Genomic DNA, 26,807 nt, shown 5'->3' with positions numbered 1-26,807 from the left:
TGATCCCGACTCCTCTGTGCCGTCACCCGAGCCCTAGCACTAAAGCCGCCGCCGCCGATCACAGCCAAAGCCGACTGCCGTTGTTTCACTGCCGGCGCCGCCCCTTGCTGTGGAGGTTCCAGTGGCGCCACCGACCTCCTCTGCTGCCCTAATTTGGGATCACCGCCGCTCCTCCTCAGCCCTAGAGCCGGCTGCCGCCACCTGGTGTTAGATCTCTTCCTTTATTTCGGCCAGAAGTTTCCAGACAGGTTGTACCGGCCAAACAAGCTTGATCCGGTTAGAAGAAGAGTATCGATTTGGGGGGTAAGTAGTTGGTTTAGAGGATTATACATTAGTAATTTCAATCTAATGTTTAGCAGTGGATGTAATGATTTTTATTAGGGTAATTGCTTTGGGAATCCACAGCTCCACCAGAATCCTTATGTTGGCTAGAATGTTTGCAAGTGTTGGTGATACGGATTGAACCAAGAGATCAGTGAAAGGTAAGGTTTTTGGGTTTAACGTTTGTGGATTTAGGTCTTGATGTGGATAAGTTAATCGATGATCAGTTAAGATTGATCAATAATTAGGGTTTTCCTAATTGAATTAAGAGTTTGATTTAGTTATTTGATACAGGTTGAGTAACTAAATTATATGTGTTTAATTAGGTAGGTTAATGATTATGACTTAGGGTTTTGTCCTAAGTTGTGTTGGGAATTTTATTTAGCAATTCATTGGAATTTTAGCTAAATAAAATATATCTCTGTTGGTATCACAGGACCTTGACGCGAGACGAGTATCTCGACGTCGTGTTCGGACCAGATTTGACATTTCCTATTGGAGGCGGGTACTTTTGACTTATGTCATTTGATATGCTTAGTAATTAAATTAACAGGTTGCATTAATTGTGTTTCTTATCTGTTTCGGTTAATCACTACCCAGATCTTACATGCTTGATTGATTGATTGGTTTTGCATCTCAGGTATATTTTACCTGTTTATACATGCTTATAGGGGTAGTGATATACCATGCTTTACCATGTTCAGGACCTAGGTTTTATACCTTCTGTATACCTTTGGATTGTTTTGGATTCGTTGACCTATGATGCATTTTTATATATGTATGGATTAGGTCAGGATGTTTATATGGTTATTGCCATGCATCATTTGCATGATTGCATGCTGTGCGATAGTCCGCTCCATTATTGTTGAGCACATCGCCAGTTACATGGATCTGCACACACCACCACTCATGGGTTAGTGGTCGATTCAGCCGAGTGTGTTGCGGGACTGTTAGGCACCGTTGGTCCGCTCGTGGGTAGTGTGACACAACGTGTTATCCTACAGGGATTCCTCCCGTCATTGTGTACTGGGAGGAGAGCATTGCGCTCCCCATCTATGATTTGGGGTAGGAGGATAGTGTACTCGACAAGATCCCGTCCACTCGGTCACTCATCGTGAGTAGTGACGACAGAGTGCACGGTTGTCACACCCTACCCACTCGGCCTCACTTTTGTATGAGACGATCGACTGGCGTCAGGGATGATCATTGGCATCATAGCGTATGATAATGGATGTAGTTTGATTCTGCTGCTTATGTGTCCATTGTATGCCTATGTTTGACATGATTCAGTTCATACCATGTGTAATTTTGTCTGACATACAGTAAATACGGGAACTGAACATGTGTATACTGACTATAAGTTTATATCTTTCTTCAATCGAATTCACACAGACATGAATTCCTAAGACTAATGATATGCCTGCTGAGGGTTGGACTCACCCCGCCTCCATTGTTGATATTTTCGGGTTGATCTGTCGGGAGAGTTCCAGTCTTTGGTCCCGCATCTGCACGTAGAGCGTTTTGGTTTCTTTTCTGTTCTAAACTATTTAAAACTTGTTATGTTTTAGATTTATTCCACCTATGGACGTTGTATGGATTTTATGATGTCGATGAAATTGGATTTGGTTTTATTCTACTACATGCCTGCAGAGGTAAGTTTGTCGGATTGAGCTTTACGAGTGTAGTGGAGTAGGGTGGATTTCAAGTCAAAGTATTATTCTTCCAGAGGCTGAATATATATATAAACCGCGTGGTGATTGATTTTATTTATTGTTATGATTCCACCCGCTGTGGCTGAGTATATTATGTTTGTATATCAGGGGAGATCTGTCGAAATTTTCTCGGACGGGGACTCCTCCGGGGCGTGACAATTTAGTGGTATCGAGCAGTTATACGATCTTTGTCTTCGTATTTTGGATGTTTGGGATAACCCGATACCAATTTATTTACTTGGTATCGAGCGCCAAGTTCGCGATACTTGTTGGATTTTCAGTTATGGATTTTCGGTTTATCGATACCAATTTATTTGGTATCGAGCGGTTTACATACCGCTTTTGAGTTATGGATTTTTGAGTTTATCTGATACCAATTTATTTGGTATCAGAGCATCGTTTGGATTTTCGATATGGTTATGTTTCGGATTTCCGTTTCGGATTTATTTGGATTTTCGGCGATATGCTTGTTCGGAATTTTGAGGTCAAATTGGGGACTGGACAGCGACGGAACATCTCCAGACGGCATACAGGTATGATGTTAATTTGATAATTATGACATGTATTAGCACTTTATCTTTAGTACTTGTCTGGTTGTTGTAGCCATATTACATGTGATGGGTTAGCCACTGATCTGGGTCGACCCTCATAGAGATCAAGGACTATAGTCTCTGGTGATTTTTCATATCATACCAACAGTAGTTTTAGCTTCTGTTACTATTATTAGGAGATGGAGGCACATATCAGCCTCTGCTATTGTTAGCTGGGTAATGGATGATACCTATATATTCCTGTTGACTTAGCCAGTAGAGTTTTTATACTCATATATTTTGGATATTAGGGTACCAGGTACGATGGAAATTGGTCATTGGGGGTTACCATGTTTGATCATTGTTGAGAATGGTTTGAGGTTGAGGGATATTGTGAGATAAGATATTATGATATGTTGATTTCTAATGATTTATGAGAGTAAATGTTATGTGGTTGTCTGATGATCAATTACTAGATATTTGTTTTGATGATTTATATTTGGGTTGTCATTGATGGTGACATAGTGAGTGTCATTTATGATATTCACAGGTTTGATGATTATGATTGGTGATCAGATTATAAATTGGGTGTTGGAGAGTTTTACGGTTGAATGTACCTATGAGATTTTAATAAATCTGGTTGGTTATGGATAGTTAACAGGATGAAAAAAAAAAAAAAAAATGATATATGCTTCCTCTGATATGGGACTATGTGGAAAAATAATGATTGATATTTTGAATGCTAACTTGCCCTCATGTGGAGTGGAGATTTATTCATCTGATATAGTATGGGCTGATGTTTTTGAGGATGAAGATGAGAGTGTCTTGATGTTCTTAAATTCTGACTTTTCTTTTGGGTCGTACACATTTATACATATGATATTATGTGGTTGGATATACCTTAGTTGCTTGTGGAGGATTAAGGTATTTTTGATTAGTTAGTAGATGAATGATTTAGTTTTGTTGGTTGATCAGTAGAGGATTGCCATACTCTATTTTTAGAGGTTCGAACCTTTAGGTTATTTGTGCTTAGTTATGTATCAGAGCACATTTGAGTACATGTTTTGTACTGACGTGAAAATGACTGATTTAGCCATATATCATTATCGACTTGGATAGGTTATAAAGGATCGATGTATCCTATTCCATGAAGATTTTGACCGTGGATTGTATATACCTGGTGGGATAACTTGGAGGGTGCTTTGGGATATGTGACCCCGCTGATGTAAGGAAGTGTAGAGCTACTTGCTTAACACTAATGGGATACAATCGTTACTAGTGTGTACTGGAAGAGTACATTTGGATTTATGATGATAAAATTTTCCTCATTAGATATAGTCTTGGTAGAGTATGACATTGACTTGCAATGTTATACCATGGTGTGTATATTTTTCTTGTCCGATACTGGTTCTTTTGAACCTATAGCAGGGTTGTTACTGGATGATTAGGCTGTTTTAATTAGGGTTGCTTTTGATTGATGTATTCATGCTTGATACATATGCATGAATTTTGTTTAGATATACTGTAACCCATGAGTGTTGGTAGCATAAGGTTGGTCTCTTTGATTGAGCTGGTGTGCTGATTTTGCATGTCTATGTTACATGTATATTATGATTGTTATGTGTTGTAGGAGTCATGTGGTAGACTGCCCATTTGCAAGTAGTATATGTATCCATGTTCTGATATGGTTTGAAGTTTCCTTGTGGATCATAGCTATGTAGTTCGGTGTATGTATCTGGATGTATTATTGAAGATATCTTGTTGATTAAATCCGAGATGTAGTATAAGTACATCGGTGGTGTTTTGATGGAGGCATTTTGTCGATTTAATCTGAGTTGTGATATGTACATATGTGTTTGGTGTGGTATCTGAGGTATCTTTTTGATTAGGTTTGATTTGTTGCAAGTATTAGTTGTTTTATCTTGGCATAGGTTATATATGTTATGTGAGTCTTGTTTGAGGTGTATTGTTGATTTTACCTATGTTGATTTTGCACACGTGTTCGGTATGTATTGTTGGATGTATCATACTGAATATACCTGAGTTGTGAGTATGTTTGGTGTATAATAATTGGAGGATTTTGTTGATCATACATATGTTGTGTGAGCATGTGTGCTAGGTGTATACATTGGTAGCAGTATGATGATTTTACTTATACTGAATGCAGAATGTGGAGTGACTGCATTATGTCGTTTGTTGGATTAACCCATCAACTAATTTTCCTATCAGTGGATGACCCACTAGGATGCTGATAGAGTTGATGATGGATTTGATTAGTTACTAGGTAGTTATAGCCTAGGCTAACCACAGTGATTTGTGGTAGAGAGATCTTGTACAATCTCTAGCTGGATAGTTAGGTGCCTTGGGGTACTTATGTATTATTTTGTGGTGAAGCGTTGCTCCCACATATTACGGATTACTGGTAGCGGAGCATTGCTCATATATTTATTGCAGATACATATTTCAGATTATTTGTGGTGGAGTGTTGCTCCCACATATTGAGGATTTCTTGTGGTAGAGCGTTGCTCCCACATATGTGGTGTTCCTGTGATGGAGCGTTGCTCTCACCCTGGAGGATTTATTCTTTGGTGATTTATGTTATTGATGATCAGATTTTTCGATTTATTATCGGAGATCTTATGGATAGGAATGTCTGTGATACGGACATTATGTGTCTTGGTTTTTGCCATATAGGCTTACAGTGCCTTAGATGTTTTTAGAGATTTGGTGATTTTGGTATTTCCAGGATGTTTGGATAGGTTTCCATTGTCTTTTTGGACGAAGTTGTGATCTATTTCGGATCCGCGGTGAGTCGCGCACATCATTTTTTGCATAGATCTAGAGATGATTCGACAAGAACATCTATATGTGATTATCAGTAGTGCTGGTTTGGATTGTCTTTTGTTATGATGTTTGGGACACACGGTCACCAGTAGGAGTGTACCGTGGTTCCACAGGAGATAGAGGTTGTTACCGTTGGGAGTAGCCGAAATCAGTGTAGGAGATCCGCAGTCTTTTGTGACTCGCAGGATATTACAGACCTTTCGTCGAGGGTTGCTTCCGCATAGCTATGCTACGTTCACGCGTGACCATGAAAGGCGTGAAGTTTATTTGGACTGAGGATTGCAAGACCAGCTTCTAGGAGCTGAAGCGGAGATTAGTGTCTGCTTTGATTTTTGGTTTTTACCTTCGGAAGAGGACGAATTTGTCCTCTATACCGACGCGTCTCTACAGGGTATGAGTGTTGTTCTGGTGCAGCACGGTAGAGTATTCTTATATGCTTCTCGATAGTTGAGGGAGCCTGAGAAGAAAATACTCAGTTCATGATCTGGAGTTGGCCGCTGTTATTTTTGCCCTGAAGATGTGGCGGCAGTACCTGTATGATATTACATTGAGATTCTCACTGCCCATCGGAGTCTCAAATATCTGTTCACTCAGAAGGAACTTAATCTTCGACCGAGGAGATAGATGGAGTTCCTGAAGTATTATGATTGTACCATTAGCTATCACCTGGGAAAAGCTAATGTGGTTACCGATGCACTTAGCTAGAGGTCCAGAGGGACTTTAGCTTGTCACCGAGTTGTGGACACAGATTTGATTCAGGATTTCTCTGAGTTAGACATGGAGGAACAGGGACAGACAGAGCTGGGTATTCTTGTTACCATAGTTGCTCAGTCGTCGATCAGGACGAGAATCCGAGAGACCCAGTGTTGAGACCTCATGGAGCTCAACGTGAGGCAAAGTGGTCCATGTTATCAGCAGAGGATGTCAGAGGCATAAGACTGCCAGAGGTGTTATGCTGACCGGAGTCGGAGACCCTTAGAGTTCTCCATTTGCGATCAGGTATTTTTATGAGTTTCACCCACGAAAGGGGTGAAGAGATTGACCTCAGAGGTAAGCTAGCTCCGCGATACATTGGACCTTTCCAGATCTCGGAAAGGATTGGAGCAGTAGTTTATCGGTTGGCACTATTGCCGTCCTTGGTAGGCGTTCACGCCGTATTCCACGTATCTACGCTGAGGAGATACGTACCCGATCTGATACATGTGTTGATAGATAATCTCAGTTTCCTTCAGCCTGACGTCACCTATGAGGAGGTTCCGGTATGGATTTTAGACCGGAAAGAGCGTCAGTTGCGGAACAAGACTATCCAACTGGTTAAAGTTGGATGGCAGCATCATTCGGATGAGGAGGCTACTTGGAAGCTCAAGGATACTATCCGAGCTCGATACCCCCATCATTTCCCTTGAGATATGTGATTTAATTTACCATTCAGCATTCATACGCTGTACCTGTTGTTAGTGTTTGCTAATGGTAGATAACAAAATTTGGGGACCAAATTTTTATTAGTGGGGGAGAATGTAAAATACCAGAAAATAGGCTAATATTAATAAGGGAATTTTCCAGAATTTTTGGACATTTTTCGGAAATTTTTCGTAGCTCGTATGGACGAGTTAACGGGGACAAGAACGGGGCCGGGGAAAAAGCCTGTTTAGGCGACCCATTTAAGCGAGGAAAAGTTTTTATTTTTTCCTTTCCTATTTTCTTTTCCTTTTCTTTTATTTGTTTTCTCCGCCTCCTCCCCCGCGTGCCAAGACTTCCCCGACTTCTTCCCCCGCCCTAACCGGCGCCGCACGAGCGAAAACCTAGACGCCGATCCCCTTTCTTCGTTCTCCTCTCCTCTCGGCACCTTCTCTACCCGACGCTGCCGCCGGCCGAGTTCCTTCTTCACGCACGAAGCAGTGCAGCGACATCCGCTCCTCCCCGCTGCACACCGTGATCCCGACTCCTCTGTGCCGTCACCCGAGCCCTAGCACTAAAGCCGCCGCCGCCGATCACAGCCAAAGCCGACTGCCGTTGTTTCACTGCCGGCGCCGCCCCTTGCTGTGGAGGTTCCAGTGGCGCCACCGACCTCCTATGCTGCCCTAATTTGGGATCACCGCCGCTCCTCCTCAGCCCTAGAGCCGGCTGCCGCCACCTGGTGTTAGATCTCTTCCTTTATTTCGGCCAGAAGTTTCCAGACAGGTTGTACCGGCCAAACAAGCTTGATCCGGTTAGAAGAAGAGTATCGATTTGGGGGGTAAGTAGTTGGTTTAGAGGATTATACATTAGTAATTTCAATCTAATGTTTAGCAGTGGATGTAATGATTTTTATTAGGGTAATTGCTTTGGGAATCCACAGCTCCACCAGAATCCTTATGTTGGCTAGAATGTTTGCAAGTGTTGGTGATACGGATTGAACCAAGAGATCAGTGAAAGGTAAGGTTTTTGGGTTTAACGTTTGTGGATTTAGGTCTTGATGTGGATAAGTTAATCGATGATCAGTTAAGATTGATCAATAATTAGGGTTTTCCTAATTGAATTAAGAGTTTGATTTAGTTATTTGATACAGGTTGAGTAACTAAATTATATGTGTTTAATTAGGTAGGTTAATGATTATGACTTAGGGTTTTGTCCTAAGTTGTGTTGGGAATTTTATTTAGCAATTCATTGGAATTTTAGCTAAATAAAATATATCTCTGTTGGTATCACAGGACCTTGACGTGAGACGAGTATCTCGACGTCGTGTTCGGACCGGATTTGGACATTCCTATTAGAGGCGGGTACTTTTGACTTATGTCATTTGATATGCTTAGTAATTAAATTAACATGTTGCATTAATTATGTTTCTTATCTGTTTCGGTTAATCACCACCCAAATCTTACATGCTTGATTGATTGATTGGTTTTGCATCTCAGGTATATTTTACCTGTTTATACATGCTTATAGGGGTTGTGATATGCCATGCTTTACCATGTTCAGGACCTAGGTTTTATACCTTCTGTATACCTTTGGATTGTTTTGGATTCGTTGACCTTTGATGCATTTTTATATATATGTGGATTAGGTCAGGATGTTTATACGGTTAGTGCCATGCACCATTTGCATGATTGCATGCTGTGAGATAGTCCGCTCCATTATTGTTGAGCACATCGCCAGTTACATGGATCTGCACACACCACCACTCATGGGTTAGTGGTCGATTCAGGCTGAGTGTGTTGCAGCAGGGACTCTGTTAGGCACCGTTGGTCCGCTCACGGGTAGTGTGACGTGTTATCCGGCAGGGATTCCTCCCGTCATCGTGTACCGGGAGTTGAGAGCATTCGCTCCCCCATCTATGATTTGGGGTAGGAGGATAGGTGTACTCGACAAGATCCCGTCCACTCGGTCACTCATCGTGAGTAGTGACGACAGAGTGCACGGTTGTCACCTACCCACTCGGCCTCACTTTTGTATGAGACGATCGATCGGGGGTGACCAGACGATCATCGCATCATACGCATGATCGTTTATTGCTGTGTTTGTGGTTCACGTTTATATGTTGCATATTGTTTGGATGCCTATGTTTGCATACAGGATTCCTATACCACTTGGACTTTGACCTTATACTCGGGACCTAGTTAGACAAAGATTCTCCGCTTACTTGGATGCATATTTATATCTTTCTTATATCGAGAACGCATGATTAGTGTTAGGTGTTATTTCTTTACTTGCATATCAATTGTACTCTGAGGGTTGGACTCACCCCGCCTCCATTGTTGATATTTTCAGGTTGATGCTGTCAGGAGAGAGTTCCAGTTGCTGGTCCCTGCAGACCTCGAGGATAGGATTTGGTTTCCGTTTTGGTTTCTTTTCTGTTCTAAACTATTTAAAACTTGTTATGTTTTAGATTTATTCCACCTATGGACGTTGTATGGATTTTATGATGTCGATGAAATTGGATTTGGTTTTATTCTACTACATGCCTGCCTGGACGGCAGAAGAGGTAAGTTTGTCGGATTTGAGCTTTACGAGTGTAGTGGAGTAGGGTGGATTTCGAGTCAGAGTATTATTACTGCGTGGTTGTGTCAGCCAGAGGCTGAATATATATATAAACTGCGTGGTGATTGATTTTATTTATTGTTATGATTCCAGCCGCCTGTGGCTGAGTATTTAGTGCTTGTAGAAATTTTTGATTGTCCGCCGTACAGGGGAGATGCTGCCGAAATTTTCTCGGACAGGGACTCCTCTGGGGGCGTGACAGCATCACCCCTGTTTCATCATCAGCCCTAGCTTCAACGCACCCTGTCCTAAACCCTAAACCCTAGCATCTACCTTTATCCCGGCCGCACCCTACCCTGTTTCTTGACAACAGTCGCCGGAGCTCGCTGTAGCTAGCTGAGGGTGCCAACGACGAAGCGAAAGCAGCCCTAACTGCTAGGCCGGAGCGCAGCACCTTGTTCCCTCATTTCCAGCATTCAACACCCTCCTTTTCTTCCCAATAGCTTTATCTTCTGTCATGTAGCATCCCTGAGTTTAAGTTGATTAATAAAATTCAACGGTCTGTTATTAAATCTTGTACGTTATTGTTTGACTTGAACCGATCAATTAATAATTAATTTTTTGAATGCTTGATAACCATTGCTTGACTTAAATGAGTTTTTTTTTTTTGTAAATTGATATTGATAAATTTTTACTTGTGTAGTAAAATGCCCAGGTACTATATCTTCTAAAGCATCTAATTCAATACCGGAGATTAATACTCCTTTGAAGCGTAATTCAAATGATGTTGGATGGGAATTTGTGGACTTAGTGAATCCTAATAATTTAGATAAGTTGAAATGTAAGTTGTGTGGAAAATTTACTAGTGGTGGAATTTATAGGATCAAATAACATGTTACTAATATCAAAAGAAATGTTGCCCCATGTAAGAAGTCTTCGGATAAGGATAAAGTGAAGTGTAAGAATATCATTGAAGAAACAAGAATAAAAAATAAACAAAAGAATATGAATGAAATGAGGGTGAGAGAAGAAATTGTTCTTGAAAAATATGAGGAAAATGAAGGGAGTCTAGGGACAAGAAGAGACCTGCTTACTTTTGGCCGGGACCGATTTGCATCCGTCATTGATCCCGAATCTTCATTGAGTGGAAGTAAGAAAACAAAACAACAAAATATTATTGATGCACTTTGGAAGAAAAGGACACACAATGTACACCAATATTTAGCTCGATTGGTGTACGAGTTCTGTATTCCTTTTCATGTCATTGACAATGATAGCTTCAAGAGGTTTGCAGAAGCGGTTGGGCAATTTGACCCGGATTATCGTCCTCCAACTCAATACCTATTAAGGGAGTCCTTATTAAAGGAAGAGGTAGATAAAACTAAAAGTCTATTAAAGAAACAAGAAGATGAATTGGCTTTGAATGGTTGCTCAATTTTGACCGATGCTTAGACCGATCGGAAAAGAAGTATCATGAATTTGTGTAAAGAAGACACAACTTTCATTTCTTCTAGGGAAGCTTATGAAGCACATACGGGGAATTATATATTTAAATATGTGTGCAAGTCTATTGAAGAAGTTGGGCCCTAAAATATAGTTCAAGTGGTAACAGACAATTCTTCGAATAACATATTGGCAAAAGATTTGTTGAACGAGCAGAGGCCACATGTATTTTGGACTTCATGTGCAACTCACACCGTGAATCTTATACTTCAAGGAATTGGAACCAACCTAAGTTCAAAGGGGTGATTGAGAAGGCAAAGAGCTTAACAATCTTTATTTATGCACATCACAAGACATTGTCAATAATGAGAAAGTTTACCAAAAAAAAAGGGACACCGTGAGGCCAGGAGGAACACGATTTGCAACCGCTTTTCTAACTTTGCAAAGCTTGATGGAGAAGAAAAGTAAACTAAGGGCTATGGTTGCTAGTGAAGAATAGAATGCATGCCAACATTCAAAGAGTGCAAAGGGAAAGATGACATATAATACCGCTACGAGTGCCTTTTTTTTTGGAATGGGGTAAGTTTTTTGATAGAAGGTGTTTGCCCCTTTAGTTAAGTTGCTTCGTCTTGTTGATGGGGATAAGAAGTCATCTATGGGTTGTGTATGGAGAATTACTTAGAGTGAGAGAGGAGATTAAAGTGGCATTCAAAAATCAAGAGTTTCACTATCGTCTGGTTATTGATAGGGATGGCAATTTCACCCGAACCCGATGGAGGATCCGACATCCGACCCTAAAGGAGGAGGGTATGGAGGGACTATCAATACCCGATACCCGACCCGAATACCCGATTAAATAATATATATACATATATTAAAGAAAATTTTCTTTTTCTAAAATCAATTTACTATTTTATGTTGATATTAGTAGGCCTATATAGATGTTTAATCTATTTTTTATAATTATATATAAATTTTTTAATAGGATGTTAATTTTAATATGTTTTTTTGAATGATAATAGCTCGATAGAAAGAAGAAAAATTACACGTATAAAATATATGCGGTCCTTTAATGGGTATGGGTATACCCATTGGATATCCTATACCTGATGGGTATGGGTACAGAGGATATAGAATCCGACCCGAACCCGACCCATTGACATCCCTAGTTATTGATATTATTGATGAGAAAAGTCATAATCGGCTTGATAGTCCACTACATTTGGCGGCCTACCTATTGAATCCTTATTACTCCTTTAATGACAAGAGCATAGGAAGTGAAGTAGTCATGAATGAATTTTTCACTTGTGTTGAAGCATTCTTTCCCAATGATATTGATAGCCAAAATGAGGTAGTAAATGTGGAGTTTTTGAAGTATATCAACAAAGCGAGGGATTGGAAGAGCATTAACTATAATTGGATGCAAAACAAATGATGAAAAATATGATTCGGCTAAGAACTAAGAACTAAGTAATAATTGTTTACTTTATTTTGTAATTTTTATTGCTTGTTTCTTGATTTTGCTTATTGTTATTGTTTGATTTGTTTTTATTTAGTTGGATGGTGGCATCTTTTGGAAATGGTGTACCTAAATTGCAAAAGATGGCTAAAAGGATCCTTTCTTTAACTACAAGTTATTCCGGTTGGGAGAGAAATTGGAATACTTTTGAGGGGTAAATACTTAATTACTTATTGTGTACTAACTACTAATTAGTAGTTACTAAATGTCTAAATATGTATTCAATATTAATATTTTTCTTTAATGTAGATCCATACAAAGAAAAGAAATAGACTAGCAACCGGAAGAACAATTTAGTCTATGTTCAATTTAATGCCAAGATCATAAACAAAAAGAGAAGACAAGAAGAAAAAGGAGTTAATGTTCTACTTGCTAGTAAAGCAACTATGGCATACGAATGGATTATTGATGGTGGATATGAAGATGTTGAGACAAATATTAAAGATGTAAGAGAACTTCACAAAGAAGAATTTGTATCAGATGAAGAAGAGGAAGATGTCATGGATTTTGAGTTTGAATCCAATACAGAGGAAGTGTTGGAGAAATCTAACGATGTTCTAGAAGAAGAATTCGGAAATATAGGATTATAAGAGTTATTTTGTGCACTTTTGCTATTTTATTGTATGTTGAAGTTGAACACATTAATATTTTGAATTTTGATTAATATTTGCTCCTTATCAGTTTATGTATTTGAAGTTGAACGTGAAAAAAAAATTCTGCCTAGGTGTTGAGCAGCGGGTGACTGCCCACCTACCGCCTAGTGCTTTTTAGAATATTAGTTATATAACGTTGAATGTTGCGCTATGACTCAAGCGCATAAACAGAAGATGAGAATGTTAAAGTGGATGTGTGCATATACGAAGGATAGAATAATAAATGAGAGTATTAAAAAGAAAGTTGGACTTTTTTCTATTGAGGGAAAAAATTCTAAAAAACACATTTAAGATGATACGAACATATACTTAGACGACTAATAAATATCCCAGTTAGGCAATCTGAAGCTATAACAAATACGCACATCAAATGAGGAAGAGGAAGACAAAAAAAATTTGAAAAGTAAGAATAAAATAAGATAAAATTTATTTAAATATAGATGATGATATAGTAGGGGGTCGAGCCTAATGACGTAGAAGGATTTATATAGCCGACTCCACCTAATGGGAAAAGACTTGGTTGTTATTGTAACAAAATCTTCTTCCTCTCCCTTTGTCACTTTTCCTTTCCTCTAGCAAATGGTACTATATCCAAACTTTTGTCATCCCTTACCGTCTATCTTCTACTCACATTGCTACCTGTTTCTAACCTTGGCCACACTGTGCTATACTTCTATTCCACAAATACCATGCATTTTCCACATCACCAAAGCAAACCAAATATAGCGTCAAACCTTGAGCCATCGCACCCCACCTCACACATGTCTGCCTTAGAACTACAACAATTTCCCATTAGTATCAAGGTCACTTGGTCACCCATGTCATCTAATACAAAACACCATAACCTACTTTTTATAGCCAAAAACTGCACCAAAAGAACAGCGAGTTAAAGATTCTTCTGCTCATCCAATCTTCCCCTTTATGCTTATTCTTCCTCTGAGGCATAGTGGAACACTTGTTACTTCAAGACAGCATGGGTTTATTCCTTTTTCCTTCAGGACATGGGCAATCGGTAACCTCTTCTTCTTTGCGATGTAAACAGCAAACAGTTCTTTCTCCATTTGAGATGCACGTAGCACCTCTTCTTGCATCTTTGAGACGTGGCAATGTTGTGGTAGAAGCTCTTCTTCAAGATGCAATAGATAGTGGCACCAGCAATAAGTCTTTCCTTCTTATCTTGCTCCTCCATTCTGTTTTGTCCTCCTCCCGCTACTCTGTTTATTCCTACTGGTGTTGATCAACACAACTAAAATATACCATTGCCACCATCTCATCCTAGTCAAGGACTGCAACCTATCATGGAACTAGACTTTGAATCTTCACAAAGTTTGCCTCTGGCTAAGCCATCAGCATCCCTCGATTCTTACATTTATTGACATCAGTTATTGTAACTGTGCCCATTGTGCACATAACACATTCACCAGTTGGACCATTTTCCTATAATTGCTGGCCTTCTCCTTTTACTTCCACAATCAGTTATACATCTCTTCCGAAAAAGGACAACATCACTCAAGCTTCAATTAGCATCAAACTTCTACATCACAGTATTCATAACCACTTCTCAGCACCTGTTGGCCTCACAGACTCGCTGCACCTATTTTAGCCATTCTACCTTCTTCCATTAGTATCAATCCTTGCATAACCCAGTATCTTACATACTCACGCCCTCAATGGATTATGCACCTCCATCATTGGTTACTGGTTGTGCCAACTTCATGACCCAAGATTTCTAGTAATTTGAGACAATAATCGTCCTCAACCACCAACTGTGAGTTTCCTCATTAAATCATTTTCCTATTTTGATCTTTTGTCAAAAATAAGAACACCAAAACCAAATTAAAGATACAAACTCTGTTAGATATGTTCAATTTGCAATCAAAACATTCCAGCATACAACAATACTGATGGATGTTATAAGACCAAGATTTTTGAAATTTGATGTTAATATTGGAGCCTTTGTCCCCTACTGTTGTGATGCGACCAAGTGTTTTGGTGAGTTGGGCAAAGGATTTAAATTAGATTGGTTGCATGACATCTATGTTAAGTTGCATAGGATCTACAAGGTATACAGGTTGCCTTGGTGCGACCAAGATGGTTGATGGCTCAATAACTCAAGGTTCATTAGAGTGGAGAAGTATGGCTTGGGACAAGGAATGCAGAGAAGAATGGGGTTGGCATTCGAGGACTGCAGGACAAGGTCCATGAAAATCAAAGAAGGATGGCGCAAGTATCAAAGGGACCCCAAGACAAGGAGCATCTAAGGGAAGAAGCCAACGGAAGAAGCCAACGGCTCGTTGCATCCAAGGGACGTGAGAAGACATCAAGATTTGGATAAACTCCATGTGAGAAGTGAGTGAAGTAAACTATATACAAGGAACGAAGGGTAGACACGAACAAAGGCAGACTCAACCTTAATGTGGTCAAAATCAGGGGACCGACTTATGTTCAGATCCTGTCAATTGACCCAAGTGGGTATCAATTGATCGGTGGTCCAATACCCCAAGTTAAGTCTGATTGGAGTATTTAGCTAGAGAAGATAACTGATGGGTGAGAATGTCAATTGATGGTTCAGACTTAGACAAAATGAACATAATAAAGCACAGAATGGAGTCGACTGGGGTAGTCGAATGAGCACTGGTCAATCGACTATTGATAATTCTACTTGACTGATGCTACAACAGCGAGTTCAAATAGAGTCAAAAATGAAAGTTTCAATGGCATGATTTGAATAAGTTCCGACAGATAAATCGATTGATGGATGATAATCAATCGACTAATGATCGTCAGATTAGTAAAAAACAAGATTCAAAGTGAACTGCGAGACATCTATCAAGTGCAAAACCACACCTAGATATTGCACCTCAACTTTCACTGATCTATTCTATTCCTAGTTTATTGTTTGTATTTTGTTGAATCTATAGGAGGTTTCCTCACATCCAATGCTTAATTGAAGAGGAGAAAGTGTTAGACCTCGTGAGTGTTTTGATGTGATCAACCAAGTTAGGTTAGATCCTGCTTGTTATTTGATCCCTGTGTCTAAGTGTGCAGGAACTTAGGAGCGCAGGAAGTCGAGCGGAAGACGCAGCTAGCGAGAAGGATGGCACGGGAAGGGAGCCGACGAGCTCGGTGCATCCGAAGGACGAAAAAGCTGCGGAAGAGTACACCGGTGACGAGAAGAACGTGCGCAGCGTTCGAGAGACGAGAAGCCGGGTCGGAAGCCTACTCGAGGAGAAGGCTAGAATTTGGATTCTGGGGAGCCCTATTTCGGTTGGCCGAAATCACCCAAACGATCGGAGCTTCGGAAGAAGAGGAAATAGAGAAGATGGAAGCTATTTATACCATGCAAGTTGAAGGCAGTATTTATACCATGCAGGTTGAAGGCACCCTCAATATCATTGAGGGTGCCCTTAATATTGAAAGCGCCTCCATGCCCTTGAAGGCGCCTCAGGCCAGTCTGAGGCGCCTTCAAGGGCATTGGAGGAGCCTCAGACCCAGTCTTCGTGACCGTTTGCAACCAGATAAAGCTTTATCCGGTCAAATTGCTTGGAGGCGCCCTCAACCCTCTTCGAGGCGCCTTCAACACTCGGGATAAGATTTCCATGAGCTATATAAAGGCCCTTGGAGCTAGGAAATTAATCAATCAACTCTGTAACAACTTCCTAGCAACTTGTAAGAGCTTTTAGTGTGTAAAAGGCTTCTCCGCCTTCAGAGAATGAGACTTTTCTAGTGCGCTTTCCAACCGTCTTGGATTAACAACCTTCTTGATTGTAACCAAGTCAAAATCGCCGAGTCTTCTTTCTTTTCTGCTATTCTGCTTTATTTTATTTTCTTATTATTGTTGCTATAATTTTAGAGTTGAAAGTTTGAGGAGGGTATTCTTATTTTGCAGGCAATTCACCCCTCCCCTCTTGCCGGCCCCGCTGCACCAACAGAAAGATAATGGACTGTGTAATTAGAACGTGGATGTAGCGATGTTGGGAAATCGTGAACCGCGTAACTCTGGTGTCGTCTACTTTATTTTCTTTATTTTAGTGTTTAACTACTTTCTGCTACAATATTTTGTAGATAGGTGACAAGTGGCATTCACTTCCCACTACCATACCAATACAATGGATCCCAACAGTTAGGTTTATCCCAACTATTTGAGATTAACTACATGAATATTATCCTCTATTGAATTTTATGTAAAGTGATCTCACTAAAGATATTCAAATAAATTATTTTTTTATATTGACCAATGTTTTTTTGCTGAGTCTCCATCTACCCCTTTAATCCTTTCACTCTAGAGATTCCAACTCCTCCAACTACAAAATCTATTGATCATCTGTAAACATGTTAGTACATCTCAACCTATTAGAAGTACACCTTATTGCTCTTTAATATTAATAATTTTTTATTTTATCTAACACAGTAAACCTAGCTCCATCTTATCATACTTAGCTTTGTTATATTAATTTTTACATATTGCTTCCTCACATACCAATACTTCTTTTTTTTTGATAACCGACTAATCCTGGAGGTGACAGGTCCGATCCCACAAATTTTCCACCGATCGCCAAGATAAGTCAGGAAACACTCACGAAGGCCCATCCAAGATGGGCCCTACGGAGGCACAGCCCAATACTTTGATCTATAAAGCATACCAGATGGTTACCAAGATTTTATAAAATTTCCTTTAAAGTTCTGGTTCCTTTAGAGAAAACAAATAGGCAGGCAAAATAAAAGTCGGGGAAGAATTGTAAATTTTTTTTCATCCACCTATCTCCTTAAATTGAAGGAAAGGAGGAAAACTTAATTTTAAACCTTAGTTACTAAAAACATTAATAAAAAATAGATTAAGAATATTTTTTTTATTTTTTAAAGTTTGAATTTAAGCTTTATGGCATGTGAAAATGAGTTTTTTTGCCCAAATTAGACATGCAACATAGATGGGATTTTTTTTTCCGTTTCTTCCATCCCTCATCTCTACCAAAAGAAATGGAAGAAAAGGAACTACTAAGAATTTTTTTGTCACTTTATTCCCTTCCTGATTTCCTTTCCTAGTCGGAAACATGCTCTTAAGGAACACGACAATTACTCTAGAAGCCCCACTACTTTGTAACTACTCTTTCTTTGATATCTTCCTCGATATCTTTTTGTTATTGAATAGTAGCTCCAAGATATCTACATCTCCTAATTAATAGCCAGTAAAGCATAATATTCATTGTTGGAAAATGCAAGTATAAGAAAATATCTATCCATCGATATGTAGTGGCTAGAAAATTTAAAAAAGGGCACCTTAACAAATAAAATCTTTATTTTCTCTGTGAGTTCCAGTTCCAAAGATTTTCTCATTTGTTCCCTGCCCATCTTCCTCTGCCCAGCAACCTCGAAAGCTGCTGGGAGATCCTTGTTTGCCATTTGTAACCTGTTTGTAAAGAGTTAAAGGTCTAATTTTTCAGAACAAAAAAAGAATTGAGTATGAATAGTTTAAACATCTACTGACCAGTGCTCATGCAACTTCTGCTTCTCTTCCTCCTCAAATGTTATGTAAGGATAAACATGAAAGGAGTTCAAATCACCAAGCAAACGACCAAGCAACTTATATTGAATACCATCTGCAGATTGCTTTAAATTCATGACCAGCTGATGTTGCGTCTTGCTTACCTGAAGCATGACAAAAGAACAAGTAATTCGTATTTTCAAACAAAAGTATAGTAAGCATAAAATCTGGAATTCTTTGAACCTAAGAGAAATGCCAAACTCCAAGCTAAAGATGAAAAATCAGCAGTTCTTTATTTTTATTGGCCCTTTATATTCAGTATTTTTACAATGAATAACTAGTAAAGTTCTTAAGATCTTTTTTTTACGGAATGAGCATGCAACTTGCTGTATAATTAGGCCATAACTGGTAGGTTCACAAGGACCTACATAAATTTATATACATAATCAATCGGGTTAAGCACCAAAATTGGCAATGTTGACAAGCACTACAAAGATCAGAGGGGAAATGATGAATGGCTATATTTAAGTCGATGTCTAATCAAATCATTGAGCTCAAAACTCTCATACTCTACATCTGTGTGAGAAAAAAAAATGAAAAATAGATAAGGATATAAATCTATGACCAACGCCTACATGGATCTTTTCATAGTATGCAAATAACTTTGAGGGAAACATGTCTGTTTAGAAAGTTATTTATTAACAACAAAATCACCTGAAATTGACTCATACCACGTCTTCTTAGAGCTATATTAGAAATTGCTCTACATTTCAAATCAAATTTTCATATCAAAATTCTCAATCATTATACCCTATTTCTATATATTTCAAATAGCATATTCGTATGTAAAGTTTCTGGTCCTTTATTTTTTTATGAATTGCTTAAAGTTACATGAGATGTGTGGCAAGGAACAACAACAGCTTGATTGCGAGGAAACAGCAAACATTGATATTTTGGTTATATTATTCAACATCAAGTCACAATGATCAAACGATGAGAAGCAGCAACTATTGCAACAAAGTTCTTGATTCCTACAATCAAAACGTCATAAAATCCAAACTGAAAACCTAGTATATCTTCTCTGCCACATATTTCTAAAGACACCAATTCATCTCCATTTCACTGTCACTAGAAGATTCAGAATACTTTCTTTTGGTATTCTTAGAAAGATTTCTCATTTGGCATTAACAGAACAAATATACTGGAATCAATCCAGATTTGTGTTTATTTGACACCCTAGTATGAGTGTAAGAAAGAAATGAATATATAACTAACTAAATATATATACACGGGGAGAGAGGGAGAGAGTTGACTTAACCATGAAATGGGCTCAATTACCGTAGATTTTGTGCAACGCAATTTATATATAGGAATTGGTCTACCAAGAAATGGGCCTTCTTCCCTGAACGTGCAGCTCTCTCTCTCTCCATATATATATATATATATATATATATATATATATATATATATATATGAATCACTACCATCAACTAATCAAGAACTCACATTAGTTTGTATCTTCACACATCCTAGTAACTTGTTTTAAAAATTTTATTTGAAGTATTTGGTATGCAAGTGCTAATTTCACATTGTTTCTTCGCAAAAAACATAAAAGAAACATCCCTGATCAGCTGGCAAATTGTCACTTTTATCAACTAATGCAGACAATTAAGTGGTATAGATGATAAGGATGCCCCACCAAAGGAAGTTCTTTCTTCTTTTTTAAAGTTGTTGTAGCTGTCTAAATAAATAAATATATAAAAGATGAGAAATGCTAAAATGGATATGTGAACTATTCATATGCATTAAGGATCGTTCCACTAGTTGATAAAATGAGAGAAAATAAAATAAGATGTCATGAACATAAAGGGCAGCTGGAGCACATAAGATGCCATGAACATGTAAGAAAATTAGTAATATTCTATAGTTAGGTTGAACCAAATAGCTAAAGCGACAGAGAGATGGACAGACTTACAATTAACTTAATTTAAAATGATTTAATAGATCTGAATATTACTAGTGGCAGCCTCATGCAGAGGATAAAAACCTTCAAGTCAAATCCCAAACAATTGGGATTAAGACAACTTAAAAATTATGGATGATGTGATTGTCTATCTAATAAATTTAATCTACTCACAAAAACTGCAATATTTATGTGCTTGCCTATGTTAAAAAAAGGCTACAAAAGTGATCTGACCTTTATATATGACATGTATATATCAGTATCATCAGCATCCATATCAGGTCTTAATTCCCTCTTGGAGATTGTAAGGTCATTAGCCTCTTCAGTGGAAGTAGCTAAACTCCCTTGCTTGTTCTTGGTATATCCATCACTGCATATACAAGATATTCGGCTCAGTGACATATAGACACTACTAAGCTGTGTTCATGGAACTGGCAACAATATTGGCAGAGACCATATATATCCAAGTAATCATAATGGAAGAAAGTGGTTTACTTCTAATGCTAATTGTAAGTAGATTAGAAATTTATCACAGTATAAAATTTTCACTAGTTATATTAGAATAGTAGATATGTGAATATATCTTTTCTAAAAAAAGAACAGATCTTGGCAGTGTTGTTTTGTCACAATAAATCAAAATATAAAATATTTGAATCATTATCACTAGCTTAAAATAACAGAACATACAAACAAATTAACTAACTATTAGTTGAAGAAAAATTGATAAAAAGATATATTTTAGAATCACAAGCATTTCAAGGTATGCAATCAGTATTGGACATACATGGTATATGGCCAAAAATACAAAAACCACAAGTTTAGAATATGGCTCCCCAAGTTATTTCTAGATGGAAAGTTGTAGGAATAATAAGAGGAGCTTAAATTACTATTAAGTTAGGTTCAGACATTTTGAAGCAATGGATATGCTTATAGGTTCCTGATAACTCTCTCATTTGAACATGATGTGACATTTGGTTTAAGTGTTTATTTTAATGGAGGTTAGAGGGAGGTGGGAATGAAAGAAGAGAGCGAGAAGGGGGACAGAAAAAAACATGTCTAGTAGAGGAAGGGAGAGGACAGGGAAGGTGGAGGAGAGAGAAAATTGTCCTAAATATCTTACTAGTGACCCGAATGGAAGCTCATTATCGCCTTTGCCATTTATGCCTCAGTGCTTCTGGTACCTCACACCTATTGTTGCCTCTGTCACCCGTGCCTTCAAATTCATTGTCACCTCCAACACTTCCATCTCTACCTCTACTTTTAGTCTCTATAGCCCTCTTGCCATGACCTCCAAGCTCCTTCGACCTTGCTATTGCATTTGTCTTTGCCTCCTCCAACTTGTTCTCACCTCTTCGCATCTACCCATAACCTCCATTCAATGTGCAAAAGGGTATTTTTTTCAGACCCCTTCCAAGGAATTTGTATGCTTCTGCATGAGCAGCCAAAAGCTACCACAAAAGGAGCTTTGCTCCCCTTTCCCAAAGCTAGCAGAAATAATGTCTTCCCTCCAGAGTAGGCATAATGTTTGTAGCGTTCCAACTGCAAACTTTGTGTGCGAAAGAAAAGTTTTCATTGGATGTCTTGCATGTTGTTGCAACTTGCAAGGGACTTGGGCCTTCACGAAAACATCACGTCATATATGAAAGCGATTGCAATACCAAGATTTATCAGCATATGAGAAGTTGTAGATTAATGAGAGAGGTTTACAAGACTTGGATCCAAGGTTTAAAATTACGACCCGTGGCGAGGTTTCGCAACTGAATCGAAACTATACGGTTTCAATATCATATCGTGCCATGTTGATATGACTTTGAAATTTTTTTAAAATATAAAATCTATTAACTAAAAATAAAAAAATTAAACTATATATATATATATATATATATATATATATATATATATATAAGTTAATTAAGCATATTTACATTATCTCAACTATAGCTAGGAGTTGATTGAAATTATTACCATAAGTTATTTAATTAAAAGCTAAGTTTCTTCTTCCTATTCCGTTGTTTCGCACCCTATTCCACACATGGCCTTCGCGGCCACGGTACCTTAGGTATGCTAGTGCCGATTTCAGTCGATCGGCAGAACAAAATATTTTGCCCGTACCGAGCGAGACGACATGACATTTTAAACCATGCTTAGATGATTAATTACCATTAATATTAACATGTTGTTAAATTGTTAGGTGATGATCTTAGACCTTATTCATAGCCTCAAAAAAGTCACTTTTATACGTAGGTCTTTAAAAATAATATCAATGGAAAAGGTCATAAAGCAATTAAGAGATTCAATTAGATCACTTATCAAAAGTAAACAAATAAAAAACCAAGGTTCAAAATTTCAAATTGTACTGAAGTTTTAGTTTATGACCAAAATGATATAGTTTCGTACTATATTATACCATGCCAATACAATTTCAATACTTTTTTAAATATAAAAATATTAATTTAAAAAATTATTAATATTTAATTGTATATATGTTTACTATTATGTTATATTTGAGATATATAATGTTTATTGAATCTTTTGCAACAATTATTTGTTGATGGAGAAGGCTCCAAACAATTTTTGTCATTGTGTTAAGGTTATTTTCATCTTTTTGCATCTTAGTATTTTGTGTACAATTTTTGTCACTCTATTAGGGTTATTTTTGTCTTTTTGCATCTTAGGATTTTGGGTACAATTTTTGTCACTCTGTTAGGGTTATTTTCGTCTTTTTGTATCTTAGGATTTTGGGTACAATTTTTGTCACTCTGTTAGGGTTATTTTCATTTTTTTGCATCTTAGGATTTTAAGTCTATTTAAACAATTGTTTAGTTAATGTTAGGGGATTATCTTTTATTTTGAATCAAATTTTATTAGGTTAAACCTAGAGACGGCAGCTTCTCTTCATTTGTCAATTTCTTGTGTTTTATTTTCTTTAAAATTTCTAGATAAAATCCCGCCTCATTCAGTTGGTATCAAAGCACATCAGTTCTAATGGAAGGTAGTCATGATCATGGTCGCAATAGGCAGACTCCGATTGAGGAAGCCACCATCGTGATCATAGCATTCAGGATGTAATGATTGAGGATTCGCATATACAAGTCATAAAATTAACCCAGCGTGTAGCGGCACGGGATTTTGAAGATCATAAGATCTCTGATCGTTAACCCTGGGAACGCCGTGGTCGAGAGGAACGATATGGAGACATCAATTTTCGAGTTGATCTGCCCGAGTTTTTTGATACGTTACAAGTAAAAGGATTCGTTGATTGGATTAACGAGGTGGAAATAATTTTTTATTATAAGGAAGTGTCCGATCGTGTGAAAGTGAAGTTGGTTGTTATCAAACTAAAAGGCATAGTGGGAGCAGTTGCAAAGATAACATAGCAAACTGGGCAAGGCCAAGATCACTAGTGGGAGAAGATGAAAAAGAAGATGAAGTCACTTTCTTCCATCGGGTTACACTCAAACTTTGTTCTAAGGACGATTAGGTTTCATCATAGAGAATGATAGCTTCGACACCCCAGTAAAGCACTGCTTCGGCTCTCGTCTCTTCGATAGCATTCCCGAAAACTCCTTTACATCTTCTTGGAACATCGCTGGTGGCAATGTCGAGTGACATCACTGGATCCAGGAGAGCAAACCATCAAAAAAAGGTATTATTTTTTTTACCAAAATCTCTTAAATCACAAGCATTTTGTTTGCCCAATAGTCTCGAGGACACTACCCTCCTGATCAAGATGGATGCAATTGCAAGCATTAGAGACCACATAGAGGAAACTTTTAGCAAAGAGAGTCGGTCCATCTCAAATAACCCAGGGAACATCTACTGTAGGGGCTCTGCCGTAATTTACTCAATATCTTGTAGATCAGTACGTTCCAAAAAACCAAGGGGTTGATACCACCTCTAAGCAAATAGCTGCATATATGGCTAGACCGTATGTAATCAATGAGATTACTGAAAAGTTTTCACAATTTCAGGGAATCACCCGAGATATGCACCAGGCGAAGACAAACTTTAAGGACACCGAACTCCTATAGCAGTTGGGGATCACTACGGAGAGAAAGGATCACATAGAAATTGTAGCATTGGGCAGAACAGTTGTTCCCATGATCTCATCTGGTTTTAGTAAGTGCGGAGCAACTGCTATCTTTAATTTGGCATACAATATACCAACATCAGGAGGGGAACACATGGACCAACTGTTCCCTCCCGTAGAAAATATCGAGCATTGGGCAGAACAGTCGTTCCCATGATCTCATCTGATTTTAGTAAGTGCGGAGCAACTGCTATCTTTAATCTGGCATACAATATACCAACATCAGGAGGGGAACACATGGACCAACTGTTCCCTCCAGTAGAAAATACCGATGATATAGGAGATAAGACATGATGATTTTTCTGGAAGGATCATGACTATGACTGGAGTTGTAGAAGAGATAACACCGATAGGAGATGAGGCAACTCGGGTAGCCACGTACTCCTACATAGCAACATCCATGTTGTCGCTTTTCACAAAGAGCCCCACGAATTATATTAAAGCGTGGAACCATATCAACTCATGCTTTAGAAAATTCTATGGAGAGGAAATAGAGATCCAGGAGAAGCTTAAGAAAATCCGAGTCATTGCTTGGATTGGAGATGGTGGTCCTGTAGAACTAAACGAGAATGATTTGGTGGAGGAAGAGGAGATGGGAGTTGAAGAAATCTACTGCCATCGCTCCCAAGAAGACCTCGCCTGCAACGTCCTGGAGCAAGCTTTCTCCTAGTGCCTCTCTGATTGAGCTGTCGCTAGTTAGCGACCCACGCCCTCGCCGAACTCGCCTGTGAGCATGATCGTTGAAGGAGGGGTCGTGCCAGCGCTCATGAAGCATCTACAAGAGTCTCCGCCTCTGCTGGTAAGGGATGGCAGCGCTAGCGGAGGAGATTGGCCTTTTGAGCACGAGGTTTATGGAGGGGTGCGCGCATGCTCTAGGTCTATTTGCAATGAAATCTGAACATCATCAACTCATAAATGATGCAGCAGCATTGCAACCTGTGATTGGCTTATTGAGTTCATGTTGCACTGAGAGCCAAAGGGAAGCAGCATTATTGTTGGGACAATTTGCTTCAGCCGATTCTGAATGCAAGGTGCAAATTGTGCAGAGGGGTGCATTGCGAAAATTGCGAAAATTGTGAAGAGGGGTGCATTGCATTTGCTCTTGGAAGATTGGCACAGGACTCGCACAACCAAGCTATAGGTGTTCAGTGACTACAAGATGGTGAATTTGTTGTCCAGGCAACACAAGATTATACAGCAACGATATTAAAAAGATTGGAGGCAAAAAATCAATGGGCGAGTATTGATGCATTTGCTATATTTGATGCGAGTTGGAGAGAAGTCTGTCCAAAGATGTGTAGCATTGGCTCGTGCTCACCTTTGCCCACCTGATGAACAAAGAAGAATTTTATGATAACAATGGGATCGATATTCTTCTTGAGCTATTGAGTTCTGCTGATTTAAAACAGCAGTATGATGATTCACTTGCTCTTTACAAAATGGCCAGCAAAGCTGTGATGCTTTCTTTTGTGGATACTATTCCTCCATCCCCTACGCCACAGGTATATCTAGGCGAGCAATATGTAAACAATTCCAACGTCAGATGTTACTTTTCCGGTAGGCAAATGCTTCTATGCACACCGGGTAGCTTTGCTTGCTTCACCAGATGCATTTCGGGCAATGTTTGTTGGTGAGCACAGTGAACTTCAAGATTGAAAGATTGGACCATGTGAGATATTCTAGAAGATCAATGATAATGCTTAGAGGTTGTCCCTTCTTACTCACTTAAAGACTTTTGATGTCTTTAATATGAAGCACTTGAGTTCTTATTTTGTGGATTCTGATGACACTTCTCTAAACTTAAGGACGGATTCTTTTCAATTCAGAGCGACAGATGCGAGACTTTGAACATTTTTTGTCATTGTGTTGGGGTTATTTTCATCTTTTTGCATCTTAGGGTTTTTGGTATATTTAAATAATTATTTAGTTGATGTTAGGGAGTTATCTTTTGTTTTGAATCAAACCAGTATTCTAAAATGCGGACTAGACGGCCGCCTAGGCGCTCGGCAACCACCAAGGCACTCGGTGGCCACTAACCGCACCAGAAAGGTGTTGGGCAGTCAGTCTAAGCGGCCCTGTGCAGCGCTAAGCGGGCAACCCTGTGTAGCGCTAGGTGGGCAGCCCTGTGCGGCGCGACGTCGCAGAAATTTCCTTTTTCGTTTAAAGCCCTAAATTGATTCATCTCTCTCATGTCGCCGTTTGATGGCCTCTTACCACCTCCAGAAGCATATGTTCGATTGATACGTTTTTATGTAATTTATTTTACTACAAGTCTGTAATTAATTTTTTAGGC

General features: G+C 38.7%; 1 protein-coding gene across 5 annotated transcripts in view; it reads right to left on the bottom strand.

Annotated features, from left to right (window-relative positions):
- LOC121969643 overlaps nt 1–26,807 on the bottom strand; it is a 62,305-nt gene that overhangs the window by 4,681 nt on the left and 30,817 nt on the right. For all 5 annotated transcript variants that reach the window (XM_042519844.1, XM_042519843.1, XM_042519845.1 and 2 more), the window contains 3 exons: nt 20,659–20,794; nt 18,465–18,625; nt 18,257–18,386 (listed from right to left, as the gene is read on the bottom strand). In XM_042519844.1, the coding sequence (XP_042375778.1) occupies nt 18,257–18,386; nt 18,465–18,625; nt 20,659–20,794 (427 nt within the window). The remainder of the gene's footprint in view (nt 1–18,256; nt 18,387–18,464; nt 18,626–20,658; nt 20,795–26,807) is intronic.

Source organism: Zingiber officinale, chromosome 4A (genome assembly GCF_018446385.1).
Source record: "Zingiber officinale cultivar Zhangliang chromosome 4A, Zo_v1.1, whole genome shotgun sequence".
In the NCBI taxonomy this organism is placed as follows: Eukaryota; Viridiplantae; Streptophyta; class Magnoliopsida; order Zingiberales; family Zingiberaceae; genus Zingiber; species Zingiber officinale.
The sequence above is the reverse complement of the archived record's forward strand: the minus strand, read 5'-3'. Positions and strand labels throughout refer to the sequence as shown.